Source organism: Momordica charantia (genome assembly GCF_013281855.1).
Source record: "Momordica charantia cultivar OHB3-1 chromosome 6 unlocalized genomic scaffold, Mcharantia_2.0 BLBB01000006.1, whole genome shotgun sequence".
In the NCBI taxonomy this organism is placed as follows: domain Eukaryota; kingdom Viridiplantae; phylum Streptophyta; class Magnoliopsida; order Cucurbitales; family Cucurbitaceae; genus Momordica; species Momordica charantia.
In genome coordinates this window covers 24,850,785-24,865,559 of record NW_028275164.1, presented here as the reverse complement: position 1 = coordinate 24,865,559, position 14,775 = coordinate 24,850,785, and the positions used below count along the sequence as shown (strand labels likewise).

General features: G+C 34.5%; 1 protein-coding gene across 12 annotated transcripts; it reads left to right on the top strand.

Moving 5' to 3' along the window:
• Window positions 1-165: 165 nt before the first annotated feature.
• Window positions 166-9,748, top strand: LOC111023927 (uncharacterized). Of its 12 annotated transcripts, none has more exons than XR_015791476.1 (4): window positions 166-1,113; window positions 4,043-4,159; window positions 5,168-5,460; window positions 8,666-9,748. XR_015791476.1 is itself a non-coding variant. In XM_088125083.1 (2 exons), exons 1-2 carry the CDS (start codon window positions 600-602, stop codon window positions 8,854-8,856), a joined length of 705 nt encoding a protein of 234 aa, XP_087981209.1. In that variant the 5' UTR covers window positions 166-599; the 3' UTR covers window positions 8,857-9,748. The 12 variants fall into 12 exon arrangements, 1 of the variants encoding a protein (XP_087981209.1); XR_015791475.1 differs by having other exon boundaries at window positions 4,331-5,460; XR_015791472.1 differs by having other exon boundaries at window positions 4,043-4,477.
• The last annotated feature ends 5,027 nt before the right edge of the window (window positions 9,749-14,775 follow it).

The window sequence follows — 14,775 nt, the reverse complement described above, 5'->3', positions numbered from 1 at the left end:
AACATTACGAGTATCATTGAGAGAGAAAGAGTGAAAGTACTAAAGTAATTGATGAGAATGAGATTGACGACATATAGAAAAATAATGAGATTGCCGAATTTGCTGTGGGGTCACTCAAGCAGCCGACCAACAACACTGACACGTCTCCCGTAGTCCCGTGTCATCTGATTGCGTGGGTTGCTGAGAGTCGCGTGCTTAGGGTTTTAGTGGCATTCAAAAATTGTTCCAAATCCATAAAATAATCGAAGCCGCAATTTTGGAACTCCCAATTCGACTTCAGGTAGAGCAATTTCTCGGATGACAATGGCGGATGGTGGTCCCATCTCCCCGCCATGTCCGTCTGCTGATGCAACCACCGTCAACAAAATCAATTTTTCATGGGAAGGTTCCTCACTCTTTCCTTGACTTCGTTTTTAACCGGCCTCACGGCGACGACTCCATGAAAATCCACTGGAAAATGTTTGCGGGCATGTCCCCTTGCTTTCTTTGTCTATATATATTGTGTAACGATCATTCGATTCACCCCCACCAAACATTCCTGCCCCTTTTCTCTCCCAGCCATACTCGTTGGTTTCGATTCCCGATTCGGTTCCATAGCCATGGAGTTTGGAGAGCTGAAGAGGAATTTTGAGGCTTTGAAGGATCTTGTTGAAAAGCAGGAGAGCAGAGTGCAGTACCATGAGAGCAGAGCCCAGAACATAACTATGGCCTACCTTATCTGGGGGCGGTTGTTCTTCTTTGCTATCTCTCAGACTTCTTCGTCCCTCCTCAAGTGTATTGATTGGTGGATGGTTTTGGGTTTGAGTGTTTCGTGTGCCTTCGTCTACTTTCTGTTTTTCCTGGAGGCTGTCACCATGTTATATCGGGTTCAGCACCAGATGGACATAATTTGCAAGGAACAGGCAGAAATTTGCCAGCAGATTTTGGTGGCCAGAAGCCAATTAGATGATGTGGATCTGGCAATGGAGGCTGGAGATTCAAGTGATGGGTTCCAGTTCAGTTTCCACGTGAAGTTACTTGAGTATGGTGCATTTAGAATTGTGGAGAGGAAATTTTACATATGCGCCACTGTCTCTGCTCTGCTTGCTGTTACTGCTATTGAACTATACGCCTGTAAGTTCTTGTTATGCAACTGAACCGGACATCGTTTTGGCGCCCTATTGGTAAACAATTTGTTACAACTGCTGTGTCTATAAAATCTCCCTATAAGGATTCGTGTAGAAATGAAAGGATTAGAGGTAATCGAGCCCTGGAAGTAGAGTTTACGTTTATGTTATAAACAGTCCTGGTTTTGGTTTCTGCGTAAGATGGAAAAAAAATGTCTAGACATATATGCATTGTGCTTACCCTTTTCCTCCTATTGGTCTTAATTACTTACGTATAGATTCCGTTGATTAATAATTGCTCTTTCAATTTTAGGTTAAATTACAACTTACAAGTTTGGGTTGCATATGTCTCTAATAGGTCTCTTAATTTTCAAGGTTGTGTCTTTTTGGTCCATGTACTCGAAACGATTTGTAATAGATCTTTGAATTTTTAGTTTTGTGGCTGATAGGTCTTTGTCTTTTAACTTCATCAGTTTATGTTTTTGTGGCATGTTAATTGTATTATTTGAAGATTACCTGACATGATGATTTCAGGTAGGTTTGGGTTTTTGGTGGTGTAATTGTTAAACTAATAGAGTTAACACAGGAACCTGGTATTCATCGAAATTATGAGACCTTTTAGAAATTTTTTAAATGACAAGGATCTAATGGACACAACTTTGAAACAACCCTACAGCCTTACTTAATTTACAACAATGTTAATATAACGAATAAAATTTCTGGAAAATACGTCCAAACCATTCTGGTTGGTTATTGAATTCTCAAACTTTTTCACACAAGAATCTAAGGTCCTGGTAAGATATCTCAGTCTTGGGGGGAGGGTTTCGAAAATTTCAAGCACCATATTAAAGCGTAGAAACTCCACCCCCTCTTCTTTTAACTGTTTCAAAATGTGTGTGAGCAGCTTTCAAAGAGCTATGTTAGTAATTTTCATTGAACGGAAACGGTAATTAGGAGGGCCCTGTATGATAGGGAGCTGGTTGAGTTGGCTTCTTTATCATCCTTCTTATAAGCATTTCCTAGTTCCTTGGGGTTTAGAGATTGTGGCTTTGAACTTTTTAGTTTTATGGTGCGTCTTTTATGCAACCATGCTTCTCACACCTCTCAATTTCAGCTCCCTTTCTTTTCTAAGCTCTGAAGTGTTAAAATCTTGAAGAACGTTAAGATTTGTCTCTTGGCTGGCTGCATGCAGGGGAACTAACACCATATACCTTACGCTGAAATCTCCTTATTTTGTGTTTGGGCTTTATTGGTGTGTTCTTTGAAGATGTTCTTTTGTCCAGAAGATTTGGGATATATTTTTTCAGGGGGTTCAGTGTGACCTTGACCTCCTATTCATTGTTGAGCAACAATGTTGGAAGTCATTCTGCACCACCCTTTTCAAGATAAAGGGAGATTTTTTTGACAGGGCGAGTTCTTCACCTTATTGTGGTATATTTGGTTAGAGAGGAATAAGAGAAGATCTTTACTAAAAAGGGTGGAGGAATAAGAGAGTTGTTATAAAATAGAGTATGTACAACAGAAAGGGGAAAAAGAAAACGGAACTTAGCTATGTCAGTTGGAAAAATCACAAAGAGAGAGAACACAAAGAACTTACATGGTTTGGCTAATAAGCCCACATCCACAAATGAAACTAGAGAAGCTTTCTATTATATCTAAAATGGTATTTACAACAGTGCACATTCAAGTACTCACCAAATGCTTCTATAGTCAAATACTCAAATTAACCAAAGTTAGTTTCAAAAGAATTGAAACAAACTGAACATAATAGAAAAAGAAAGCTTTGTTGTAAATTTTGGGCTGTGAAAATAAAACTATTGAGCAGGTGAGGTACATAGATAGGCTTAGAAAACCACGATGAATTGGCGTATTATCAATGTGGGAAAAGTGAAAAAATGTAAGCCACTAACAAAGCGAGGCAATGATGTGTGATCAAAGTATCAAAACGACATTAGCATTCTCCACCTTGGCTTATTTATTATTTTGTTCCTAAAAGTTTTCAAGTAGCTTCAATCATCTTCTCCAAATTTCAAAGTAGTTTACAAAGACCAACTAGATCCAAGCCATGCTTAGCTTGTTTATTGAAATGAGTTCTAGTCATCATATTAGCAGGATCAGGATTATCATTATCCATTGATGCTAAGTTTTCTTGCAATAATATCACCGAGCAATAGCTTCATGTAGAAAATGATATTGCACGTCAATGGCCTTGATCCTTTCATGATACATCTAATATTTTATAAGAATTTTATAAGAAAAATAGTACTTTGACAGTCACAGCAGGCTGTAGTAATTTGCAAGTCTTTGCTGAGTTCGTAAATAGTTGCTTCAACCAAATAATTTCTCGACAAACTGCTGTAGGAGTCTTATACGTAGTCTCAATTGTGGACAATACAATTGTAGTTTGTAAAGTAGTTTTCAACTGATAGTACAACCTTCTTTTGATAGTAAAATTGTACCTACCAAAAAAAAAAGGATAGTAAAAATGTACCCAGTAAGAAATCTTCTTTTATCAAGGTTGCTAGTAAAATCATAATCTACATAACCAGTAGTTCCATCTTTATTCTCCAAAAATGTAGGTGAACCTTAATATTACCCCACAAGTATTCGAAGTTTTTAGAAAAATTAGTGGTCCATTAAGCACTAAACGCTAAGGAAGATAAGGGAAGACCACCTGATTGAACCGATCAAAGGAACTTGAATTATCCCAACGGAACGATAAGGAGATAAGATGAGGGGTACATAGGTTGATTTCTAAGAAATGAGTCACCCGAAGTCCACTCATTCCCTTTATGCTATCATCCATTCTATTGCCAGACATAATTGGCAGACGTTCATTCGAAACTGGAGTTAGAAATGCCTCGTTTCGTTCCCTTTATTCATTTTCTTCTTGAATATAAGGGAGACTTCTCATATTTTGAATCCTTCTGTGGCAGGTTCTTGGCTTTATTGTGATATGTTTGGCTAGGGACGAATATGGAAGTTTTTACAGGTGCAGGAAGAGAAAAGATTTGAAGTTTGGCACGTCTGGAAGCTCTTTGTGGGCTATATTGGTTAATTCTTTTAATAGTGTTCCTTTGTTTCTATTCTCAACAATTGAAGTTCCTTTGGTTATTTAGGCTTGTGTTTTTGTATGGCCTAGTTGGTTTCTTGTTATTCTTTCATTTCATTTTATGATAGTGGTTTCTTAAAAAATAAAATAAAGCAATGAAAAATCTTATCAGCGAAGAAATTCCAAGGGGCAGGAGAAATATAGGAGATAGGGAATCAAAACAGAAACAATAGAGAGAAAAGGGATGACAGAGAAATGAAAAGATGACCAAGAAATCATTCGCATTCTCATTGAATATCAAAGCATCAGCCAGAAAATAGTAAGAGAATATTCTGTTACAATTATTACCAAAATAATGAGAAGTCAGAAAAAAATAAGAATTTAGAATGTATCATACTATAATTTAGTTGGTTGTAGCTTTGCTTTGTACTTGTACAATTCTTCTGTTTTGTTTGTTTGTTTTTTTTCCCCCATTAAAAGAGAGAAAAACACCTTTTAGCTGTAAGATATATGTGGTGTATGCTGATTGTAGACATTCAAGGTATACGTGGAAAATTTGCATTAGAAGGACAATTACATCTATTCTTCTATTATTCTGGGTAGAATTCTGAAAATCTTGCCTTTGTTGATAGAATGGAAACCTAAGATTCTGTTTGTGTTCATTAAACTACTATATAATACTACGCATCATCTCTAGTAGGGTTGCTGATGTATTCTTTTCGCTCAATCTTGAATTAACATAACTACATGTTAATGTGTTATTTTCTTTGAGTCTTGAATTTATAATGGTTCTCAATTTTGTAAACACCAAGAAAGTTGTCGCTGGAGACTTGATTGGTTATTTCTTTTTGTGTTGCTAGTGCTAATTTAGAGTGGTTGATATACATGAATAACTAGTGGCCTATTAGTTGAGATAGTTTCAATTGGGTTTATGAAACTTTCAATTTCTTTTATGGGGCTATATGGAAAGATCATTATAAAAAGAGTGTTTTTTTCTTTGGTAGTTCAGCCAGGAAGCCATAAATATATTTGACAAGCCTCAACATAACGTAGAATGCGGTACATGTGTATCTCCCTCCACTAATCCACAATTTGCAAAAGAAGTTCCAATTCTCAACAACACATTTTTAGCACCGGTGAATTAGCTGTCTCATTTTGGGGTTCCATCCTCTTTATCTTTTGCTGGTTCACAATTCTCCCTAATGGTATTCAAGAGGAACCGAAAACCGATACGACTGACCGAAACCGACTGAACCGAAGTTGGTTGGTGTACATAAATTCTCCCCTTTTCCATCATTATAGGTTTTTCTCTTTATCATCCATTGGAGAAGTTTTTTGTAACTTGTTTGGATGGTATCTCTTCTCCTTTTTGTAACTCGCTGATTTATTCTTTCTTGCTCATTTTAACTTTGCTGATAACTTTTTTGGGCATATTATATGTGTTAGAACATGAGGCTCACTTTGTTGTTTATTCATTGCACTCAATCCCAAGGCTGTATTTGCTATGTTTAGGAATAGATAATGCATTTGTTGTTGGAGGATGCTTGTAAATATGCTTGGGTTGAATTAGTCCTTTTACTGTTGGCTTGGTGAGATCACCATCACTCGTCATCTTCAACCAATGTTTTAAAAGGCTAAAGGCGGCCTCGAGGCTTTTTCTCTTGAAAAGGCGAGGCGTAAGCCTCAAGGCGGTATGAGGCGTAAGCCTCAATTTTAATTAAAAGAATTAAACAAATCCTAAATTTGTGTGGTCAAGTATTACCAAACATAATAGTTATATAAAATTATCAAAATATCCACTTGTTACTTGTCACTCAAAAAAAATTCTAAAAAAACATCATAACATCACTACTATTATCGCCAATAGAACTTACTTATTCTATAAATTGTTGTCTTTCAATATTTTTAAAGTCTAGGTAGTAAAAGTAGTAATAGATTGAATTGTTACAACTCCTGCTTAGGATTCCATACAAAAAAAACCTTGATATTTTTTAGGAATTGGAAAAATTAATAGTATTCTTGTAATCATTACACGAGGCGTATACTTTAAGCCTCAGTGCGTTTTCAAAGAGGCGTAAGCCTCTTCTATGCGAGGCGTAAGCCTCTTATAGTCCAAAGAAGGCGTAAGACTTGAGACTAAAAGTTAGAGCCTTGCCTCGAGGCGAGCCTCAAGGCGTAAGCCTTAAAAGCCTTTTAAAACATTGTCTTCAACTATAGTGGCTAGACTAGAACTTACTAGTTATTTTTCTTTTTAAGTTATAACCGTTCTTTTCCTCTTATTTTGCAATCTGTAGCATTTAGATTTGATACCGTCTTTTTTTCTTGGTAATTGCATGTTTTACTGTTTTTAAAAATTATTCTTAACAGTTTCTTTATTATGTTCTTAAAAATACTTTTGAATTCTTAAATACCCTTGTCTAAGCAGGGGTTTGTGGTCATCTTTCCTTACGGTGGTATGCTTCCTAAGGATTTGTAGGATTTTTGTGGATCTTTCTTGGTTTTGTGGTTTTGTTTATGGGATATTTCTGTCGTTTCTATTTTCTTTCGATGCATGGTTCATCAAGAAGAAGGCTAAAAGCATTTCCATCTTTAGTGTTCGGTGGTTTAGATTTGGATTCCAAATATTTGGACTTTCTCATCATTGAAGTTTGGGGGTTTGCAATTATCTTTGTGCCTCTTTGCAGTTTGGAAGGGCTGTTTTTCGTTGTATTGGTTCATTGTTTAGTCAAGATATTTGACGATTTTGTTCTTAATGTTTTATTTTTGCCTATTGTAATTTTTGTAAATTTGTTTGGATGTTTTCTTTTCTTTTCGCTCTCTCGGAGTTTGTATCTTTGAAAATTTGTCTATTTTTTCATAGATGAATGATAAATTTGTTTCTTGTTTAAAAAAAATAAAGTAGTATTTATTTATAAGCTTAATTTTCAAAAACAAAAACAGAAAACAAAGTATTTATCAAATGTGGCGTAAATTATTCAATTGAAGGACTAAGGACAGGAGTGAAGTATTCAAATTAGCAAAACTTTTCTTCAATTTGAATTTCTATAGATGTGAATTTATCAACTATTTTCCCCATTACTTGATACAAATTGAGGCGGGGTTTTTGTAAGCTCTGTTGGAAAGTTTGCTCTCTATATGTATTACTTGCTTTACTGGACCATATCTTGTAACTTTTCACCCATCAATTAAAAGTACGTTTCTCGTTTTTGGAAATTAGAAGTCGAATTAGAGTTAGCTTCTTTATAATTAATATAAACGGTTGGTGCTGCTTGAAACTGTATGTTAATTGTTGGAGAAAGGTGAACTATAGAAAGTCGTTCTTTGTGGATCTTTAATTACATATAATTATTTTCTGCGAACATGACAAATCACACTACTGTGATTATTGGGAATCCCTGTCAATAGATTTGGGGTATTCTCTCTCTGGTATCTAATTATCTGCTTTTGCATACTACTCTAGATGAAATCAAATGTCTACCAAACATCTGCATATCTTTTGTTGTAAAATTTGAATGTTTCAATGGAGGCATGAGATACTAAACATGTGGTAGGTAAATATCTTTCTATTTTAGGTGTGGTTTAGTTACTTAAGGTTATGTATTAATTTTACATCAGCTAATAATTAGTACTATATTCATCAATGTTGGTCCTCGTCGGATAACAATTGGGACATCCAATTTCGAAGGCACCTAAAGGATGCTGAGATTGATGAGCTAGCATCTCTCCTCCACAATCTTTCCTCCATCAGCCTTTCTACCAATCGGGATACTGAGTTTGGAATCACATGGACAATTCACCACCTCCTCCCTCATTAAAGACATCCACCAAACAGCAACATCACAGACAACTTCCTCTCTGTACAGTGCTATATGGAAAGATCACTACCCAAAGAAGATAAAGTTCTTCCTATGGGAAGCTAATGCTATCAATACACAGGAAAAGCTCCAAAGACGTATGCCCTTCATGAATATTTCTCCTCACTGGTGCACTTTATGCAAAAAACATGGCGAATCTAGTGGTCATGTGTTTGTCTCTTGTAATTTAGCCTCAAGTTTTTGGCAAAAGCTCCTTTCTCTTTTTGGATGGTCGACGGCTTTACCTACCGATTTATCGATGCTTTTGGACTATACCCTAACTGGTCACCCCTTCAAAAAGAAGAAACTTTGCCTTTGGCTTCATTTTGTTCGGACGTTTCTTTGGACGATTTGGTTGGAAAGAAATCAAAGAATCTTTCAAGATAAGGAGCGTTCCCCGCATCTCTTATTTGAATCCATAGTTTTCTTGGTGATATCTTGGTGTAAATGCTCCCCTATATTTCATCACTATAGTTTTGTCTCTCTCTTATCTAATTGGAGAGCTTTTTTTAGCCCAATTTGGGCCCCTTTTGTTATCATATTTCATATATCAATGAAATAGTTTCTTGTTAAAAATATATATATATATATATATATATATATATTCATCAATGTTGATGCCCTGAGTTAATATTAAATTCTTCCTTGAACAGGTATAGCCCACCATCATGGATGCAATTATGCAAAATTGGAGCTTTGCCGAATTCCTACCTTGGCCTTCTCCTCGGTGGTGAGCCAAACTGAAATGCCCCAGCCCAAGATTAGGACAAGAATTTGGAATCTTCGAGGCAGCCTGCTCTTGCTCTTGCTCAGGTGCCTTGAGTGTTGCATATGGTGCTCGTGATGCTGGCGATTCTGGTGGAGGAGCTGAAGCTGTAAACTCTGATGCTGTCGTTTCGGCTTACGACTCTTGAACGTAGATGTGAGCAAGCCGGTTGAGTATCAAACTTTTCACCTACAAGTCTTGCATTTCCCTATGACTTTGACTTGTTGCTTTCAAGAGTGAAGATTGTTCCTACGAACCAACACAAATCCTTTTAGAATATTTTATTCTCGGTCTCATGCTTTTTTGGAAAATACCTTAGGAGGTCATTTAATATAGAATTGTTTCAAGCCAAGTCCACTCTACTTTGGAGTTCCTATGCACGGACCACTTGAAAAAGGTGCGCTGGCTCTTGTTAGCTTCTTTTAACCATGTTTGCATAGTCTTAGGATCCATCCCATTTTAATTTAGTGTCGATTCTCTCATATGCCCCTCTGCATGTGTCATCCAGCGTTTTTGGCCCCCATTTTGATTGAGTGCAAGCTACAAAGCTAGACATGAGCCTTCATTTTGAAGGCAACCCTAGCTATGGCGGAATATTTTCTTGATGTGCCAATGTCTTTGGCTTTGTTCACCCAAGAAAACCTTTTTGAATTTAAGGCCACGACCTTCCTTTCCCAGAACTGAAATGAAAAAATGGTTGAAAGAACCAGGAGCTCTAACGCCTCACGATTCAAGCCGTTGTTGAGTCTTCTCACATGTACCACTTCTGCATTCCATCTTAATTGGCATTGGCTATTGAGAAGATTCTGTGTAACTTCCTGTCGGAAGGTAAGAAATGGATTTTTTTTTTTTGGCTTCTCTATTATATGTTTCACTGATTAATAAAATATTTGTTTTTCTTTTAAAAAGAAAATAATGTAATATTTTGTATACATATTACTACTTATAAGTGTGATAATTTTGTTTGTGATCTGCCGGGTTTGATGCTATAGTAGATTTTACATATTACAAATGAAATTTCTTGGAGATTTGACTGGACAGGAATTTGAGACTTTTGAAAGGGTAATTAGAACCTTTTAAGATTGTAATTTGAGACTTTTTAAGTTCAGGCTGATCATGTCCCTTGTGGAGGAGGTTCTATTGTCCCTCGAAAACCATTTTTGAGATGAGGGAAGATTTCTGTTATTTTGTGCCGGATGGAGAGATCTAACAAATATGTTTGGGAAATTATTAGATTTACTATTTTTTTTTTCGGGGTTGATTTCTAAGTTTTTTTTGTAATCTTTTTTAATTTTATATTTATCGGCCAGATGATGCTTTTGGATTGGAGGCCATTTCTTTAGTTGTACCTCCTTTCTTTTGGGGTTTTTTGTATGCCTTGATGTATTTTGATTTTTTTTTTTCATTTTTCTCACTAAAAAGTTTGTTTCTCCTAAATAAAAATAAAAAAAGATAGGGGTTTGGAATTTTTCAAAATTGTATACAAAATGATCCACATCTATTTTTAGGTACGGTAGGAAGTGGATTGTAGGTGTAACATTCAAACCTAATGTCACTGTGCCAACACCCTAGTGTGCACATCTCGGTTTCTCATCCAAATCAAATTTGTTATCCTTCTTGAGTTATGTGATTATAAGAGTATATATATATATATTATTTATTTATTTATATATATATATATATATTTCATGGTTTAGGTACAAGAAATAATTAGGTACAAGAAACAACAAATTATATCCAGTGAAATGCGTACATTTTTGCATTTTGAAATATATCGTTCGTTATTAAAAAATGGCAATGATGTTTAATAGGATATATATTAAACGGTAGTTATAATAGTATATATAATATAATCTTTGCAACCTATATGATGACGTTTTATAATAAAGGTATATTATTCACGTTTTGGTAAATATATATTTTGGAACACTTTTGATGTTTCTAGCACATAAGAATGGGAAATGACTTATATTGGTGTTATTTAAGGTGTAGCATTATAATTAATTCTACCACTCAAATTATAAATAAAATTAAAAAGTACATATTAGTACTCACAATAAATTCTTACTATTAATTGCAAAGTATAATAAATTTTCACAAAAAAATTCTAACAATTAATTTCATATAATTAGTGATAATGAAAATTAATTGAAAAAATTAAAGAAGATAATGTTTAAGAAATTTATAGTGATTTGGTAAAACCAGTCTACTTTATCCTCCAAACATTTCTTGGGCATTTGATTGAAAAATTTCGACTTTTTTCACAATTTTAAATCGCTACGAAATTCAATTCTTTTTCTAGGAGTAAGAACAAACCAATCCCTTCTACGGTTTTACAATGTAATTTGAAAATCAAAGAACAATCTTACAAACTCTCTCAAAAGGAGTAAATGGACAAATTTGAAACTCATGATATTTGTAAAAAAAAATTACAAATAAAAGTCCTCAAATAACTAAGAAAAAAATATATAATACAAACTCAAATTGCTAAAAAGTGATCAAGAAAGTTCTCAAGAATTGTTGATTTTCTCTGATTGTGAGTTCAGTCCTCCTCTATATGTTGTACTAAAAAACAAAAACCCAAAATAACTAGGTCGGGAGGAGGAAAACAATACTTATACCACTCATTTGATTTGATTTGAATAATATATAGTATTAATCATTTTTTAAAAAATGATGTGTATGATTCCACTGATTTGAATAAAAACAAATTAAAATCTCTGCTTTTTGACTGAAAAAACTTGTCCGTTAAGATTTGAAATTTAAATTAAAATAATTTCAATTTTCAATTTTAATGCTATTAAGTCGGAGAAAATTAATAAGCTAAAATTATATTTGTAACTAGTGGCAAATCTTATAATATTATTAGATTGAATATGCAAATTCATGACTCAACTATTTAAAGCCAATAATACCACGTTTATATGATATGCATGAATAATTTTATAATAATAACTCATTGTTAATGCTGACTTTATAAATTAATTACATCTAATTAATAGGATAGCAATGATATTTCATATCTTATCTTTAACTACCTAACACGATTAAATTTGATTACTCAATAAAAGATTAACTAAACAACATTGAATTTTCTAAAAAAAAAAAAACAAACATTAAATTTTAATTTGCTAATTAAATAATTTCCATCAATCTTTATTATCTTGTCCTGACATTTTTGCGTTAGACATTTCAATAACCAAGTTACTCATATTTTTACCGGATTAAAAATGATTAATTGTAGTTTAATTAAACTATAATTAAAAATTCATTTGCTAATTCAAACTATTTCCATTTTCATCAACATCTACGCTTCAAACATTACCCTAACACCAGTTTTAACCACTCATTTAAAATACAATCAAACTCAAGGTAAGCTCGTGAAAAGCTACACATAATCCACAGTCAAACAATTTATTATTTTCTCTACAACTTTATTTTAACAAACGATACAAAAACCACTATATCAACCGAAGGGCCAGAAGGCAGCCTAAGTACAATAATCAAAGAAGGATTCCAATCAATAATAACAAATTGGAATAACCCAACCGAACACAGCTCAACCGGTTAAAAATGCGTACTTGTTGCGAGAAAAAACAACAAATGGGAGGAAAACTTCAGTATGAGGTGCACAACAAGCGGTAGGAGGCGTATAGTTCAAGAGCAGTAAGAAGAAGGAGAGCAGAGACGACGGAGTAGACGAAAACTCTCCTGGCCACCATTTTAAATCCGCCATACTCGACCAGCTTCATGTGGAAACTCAACTGGAACTGGAAGCCTACATCGCCGGAATCTCCCATTTTGTGGTCTGATTCCGATTGGGCGGTGGCAGCCAAAATCTGGTGGCAGATCTGGCTCTGCTCCTTGCAAATGATGTCCATCTGGCACTGAACGCGAAACAGCATGGTGACGGCCTCGATGAAGAAGAAGAAGTAGACGACGGCGCAACCAAGGCTTAGACACAGAACCATCCACCAATGGGAACAGGGAGAAGTGGCGCGAGACACGGCGAAGAAGAGGAGGCGCTGCCAGATCAGGTACGCCATGGCGATGCTCTGGGCTCTCGCCTCCTGGTACTGCACTCTGCTCTCCTGCTTTTCCGCCACGTTCTGCAGCGCCTCGAAGTTCGTCTTCAGCTCCCAGAACGACGCCGTCTCGCCCATCGCCTCCATTACTTCGCTGGACCAAATCTTGTGCGCTGAAAAATTGACGTCTGATCGTGCCGGTGAGGACCCTTTATAGGAGGGAAGGTCGGGACTTGAAAATCGACGGTGGTTACGTCAGCAGCCGGCCGTGGTTTCCTCATCAGTGATGAACCATGGAATCGACTGGACTTCTTTAATGGTTGCGATTATTTTATTCCATGGATTTAGGGTCAAAATTTTATCCCACACGAAACACTAAATCCCTAAATCAAAAGGGATAAGAAGGGGAGATGTGTTGCTTCTCAATTTCATCGACATATCTAGATATTTCTTTAAAAAGTTAAGAAAATTTTAAAAATAGTAAAAAATATTTAAATTAACGAATAAATATTGTTCTATTTCTAAAATAATTAATATTAATATTAGATATATATTAGTAACATTTCGTTGTGTACTATGATGGAAATGTTGATTTATCTCTAATGTCAATATTGAACCCATAAAAGCACGAATATGTCGATGGAAATATCAACTTATCGACGAATATTTAGAATCATAATTGTCGGTAAGGAGGTTAAGGAGAATACAAGGGTCATAAAATATCTTTTAGGTTTTTTTAATAGTGTTTGACAAATTTTATCCCTTTTTCCTCTCTTCATGCACTTCCCCACTCCCTTTCTCTCTCTTATTCGTCTTCATTTTTTTCTAACTTATGCAGTAGTGTAACTTCTTTCTTTTCTCTCTTTCAAAAATACGTCGACAATATATTTTTCTTTTTAGTTTTTATACTTTTAAATGATTGTCTCTTACTAATTAACCAACAAAAGAGATAATTTGTTGATAAAAAGTACTGAAGAAAAAAGATAAAAGAAAAAAAAAATTAAAAAAAGTTTAACTTTGATCATTTGTGTGTTATTAAACCATGTGACATATAAGTAACATTTGCGTCCTTGGGATAGGAATATTAGTTTTTTAAATTTGGGCATTCATCTCTTGTTTTAATTTTTCTCAATTTCCTCCTTTTTGGTTGCTAACTAATAAGAAAACTCCCTCTCAATTTTTAGTGGATGTCGGCCAAATTGACTAAACCATTTTGTGTCTTGATATCTAACCATAATTGAATTGTTAATCTTGGATGGTGGTCCTCTTAAGCTAAATGGAAATAAGAAAAAAGAATTTCGCCAATATCTTAAAACTTCTTCAATTACATCCCATATCAAAAATGGTTACGAACTAAATAAAACTGTAGAAACCTCCACTTAACCTTAGAAGACAATAAGACACGGAACGAAATAACAGAAAAGAGAAAAACAATATAATGTTTAATCAACTTCTCGAAAATCATTTAAAATTATAAAAATTAAAAAGAAAAGAAATATACATCTACCTTTATTTGAGTGATAAAAGAAGGAGGTCACGGTACGGCATAAGTTGGGAAAAAAATGGGGATGAATAAGAGAGAAAAGAAGGAGGTGAGAAGGTGTAAAGAGAGAAAAAAAGGAAGAAGAATAGCCAAACAATTTCTAGAAAAACTAAATCAGATTTTGATGAGATTATGAGTTTTAACAAAATAATTAGAAAAAGAATAGTCAAACACTTATCTTTTTATGAAGTTGTGAGTTCGATTTCCCACTCCTACCTGTTGTACTAAGAAAAATAAAATAAAAGTGTTAAAAAAAGATATTTTGAGAGATCAAATATGATTTCGGATTTAGATGAATCTTTTCAAATGTGAACTTATAGTTCACAATGTTTATTTTGGAAAAAGAGAGAGAGAGAAAAAAAACACTTTTTTCTCGACCGATGTTCATACAATTGTGAAATTGATTTATGTAAATTTTGTTTCGGATGA

Bases quoted from the DNA above. Each gene is read 5' to 3' on its own strand.
- LOC111023927 (XM_088125083.1), top strand. From the start codon at position 600: ATGGAGTTTGGAGAGCTGAAGAGGAATTTTGAGGCTTTGAAGGATCTT. The intron at 1,114-8,665 runs GTAAGTTCTTGT...TTCCTTGAACAG, and splicing joins TGCTATTGAACTATACGCCT to GTATAGCCCACCATCATGGA.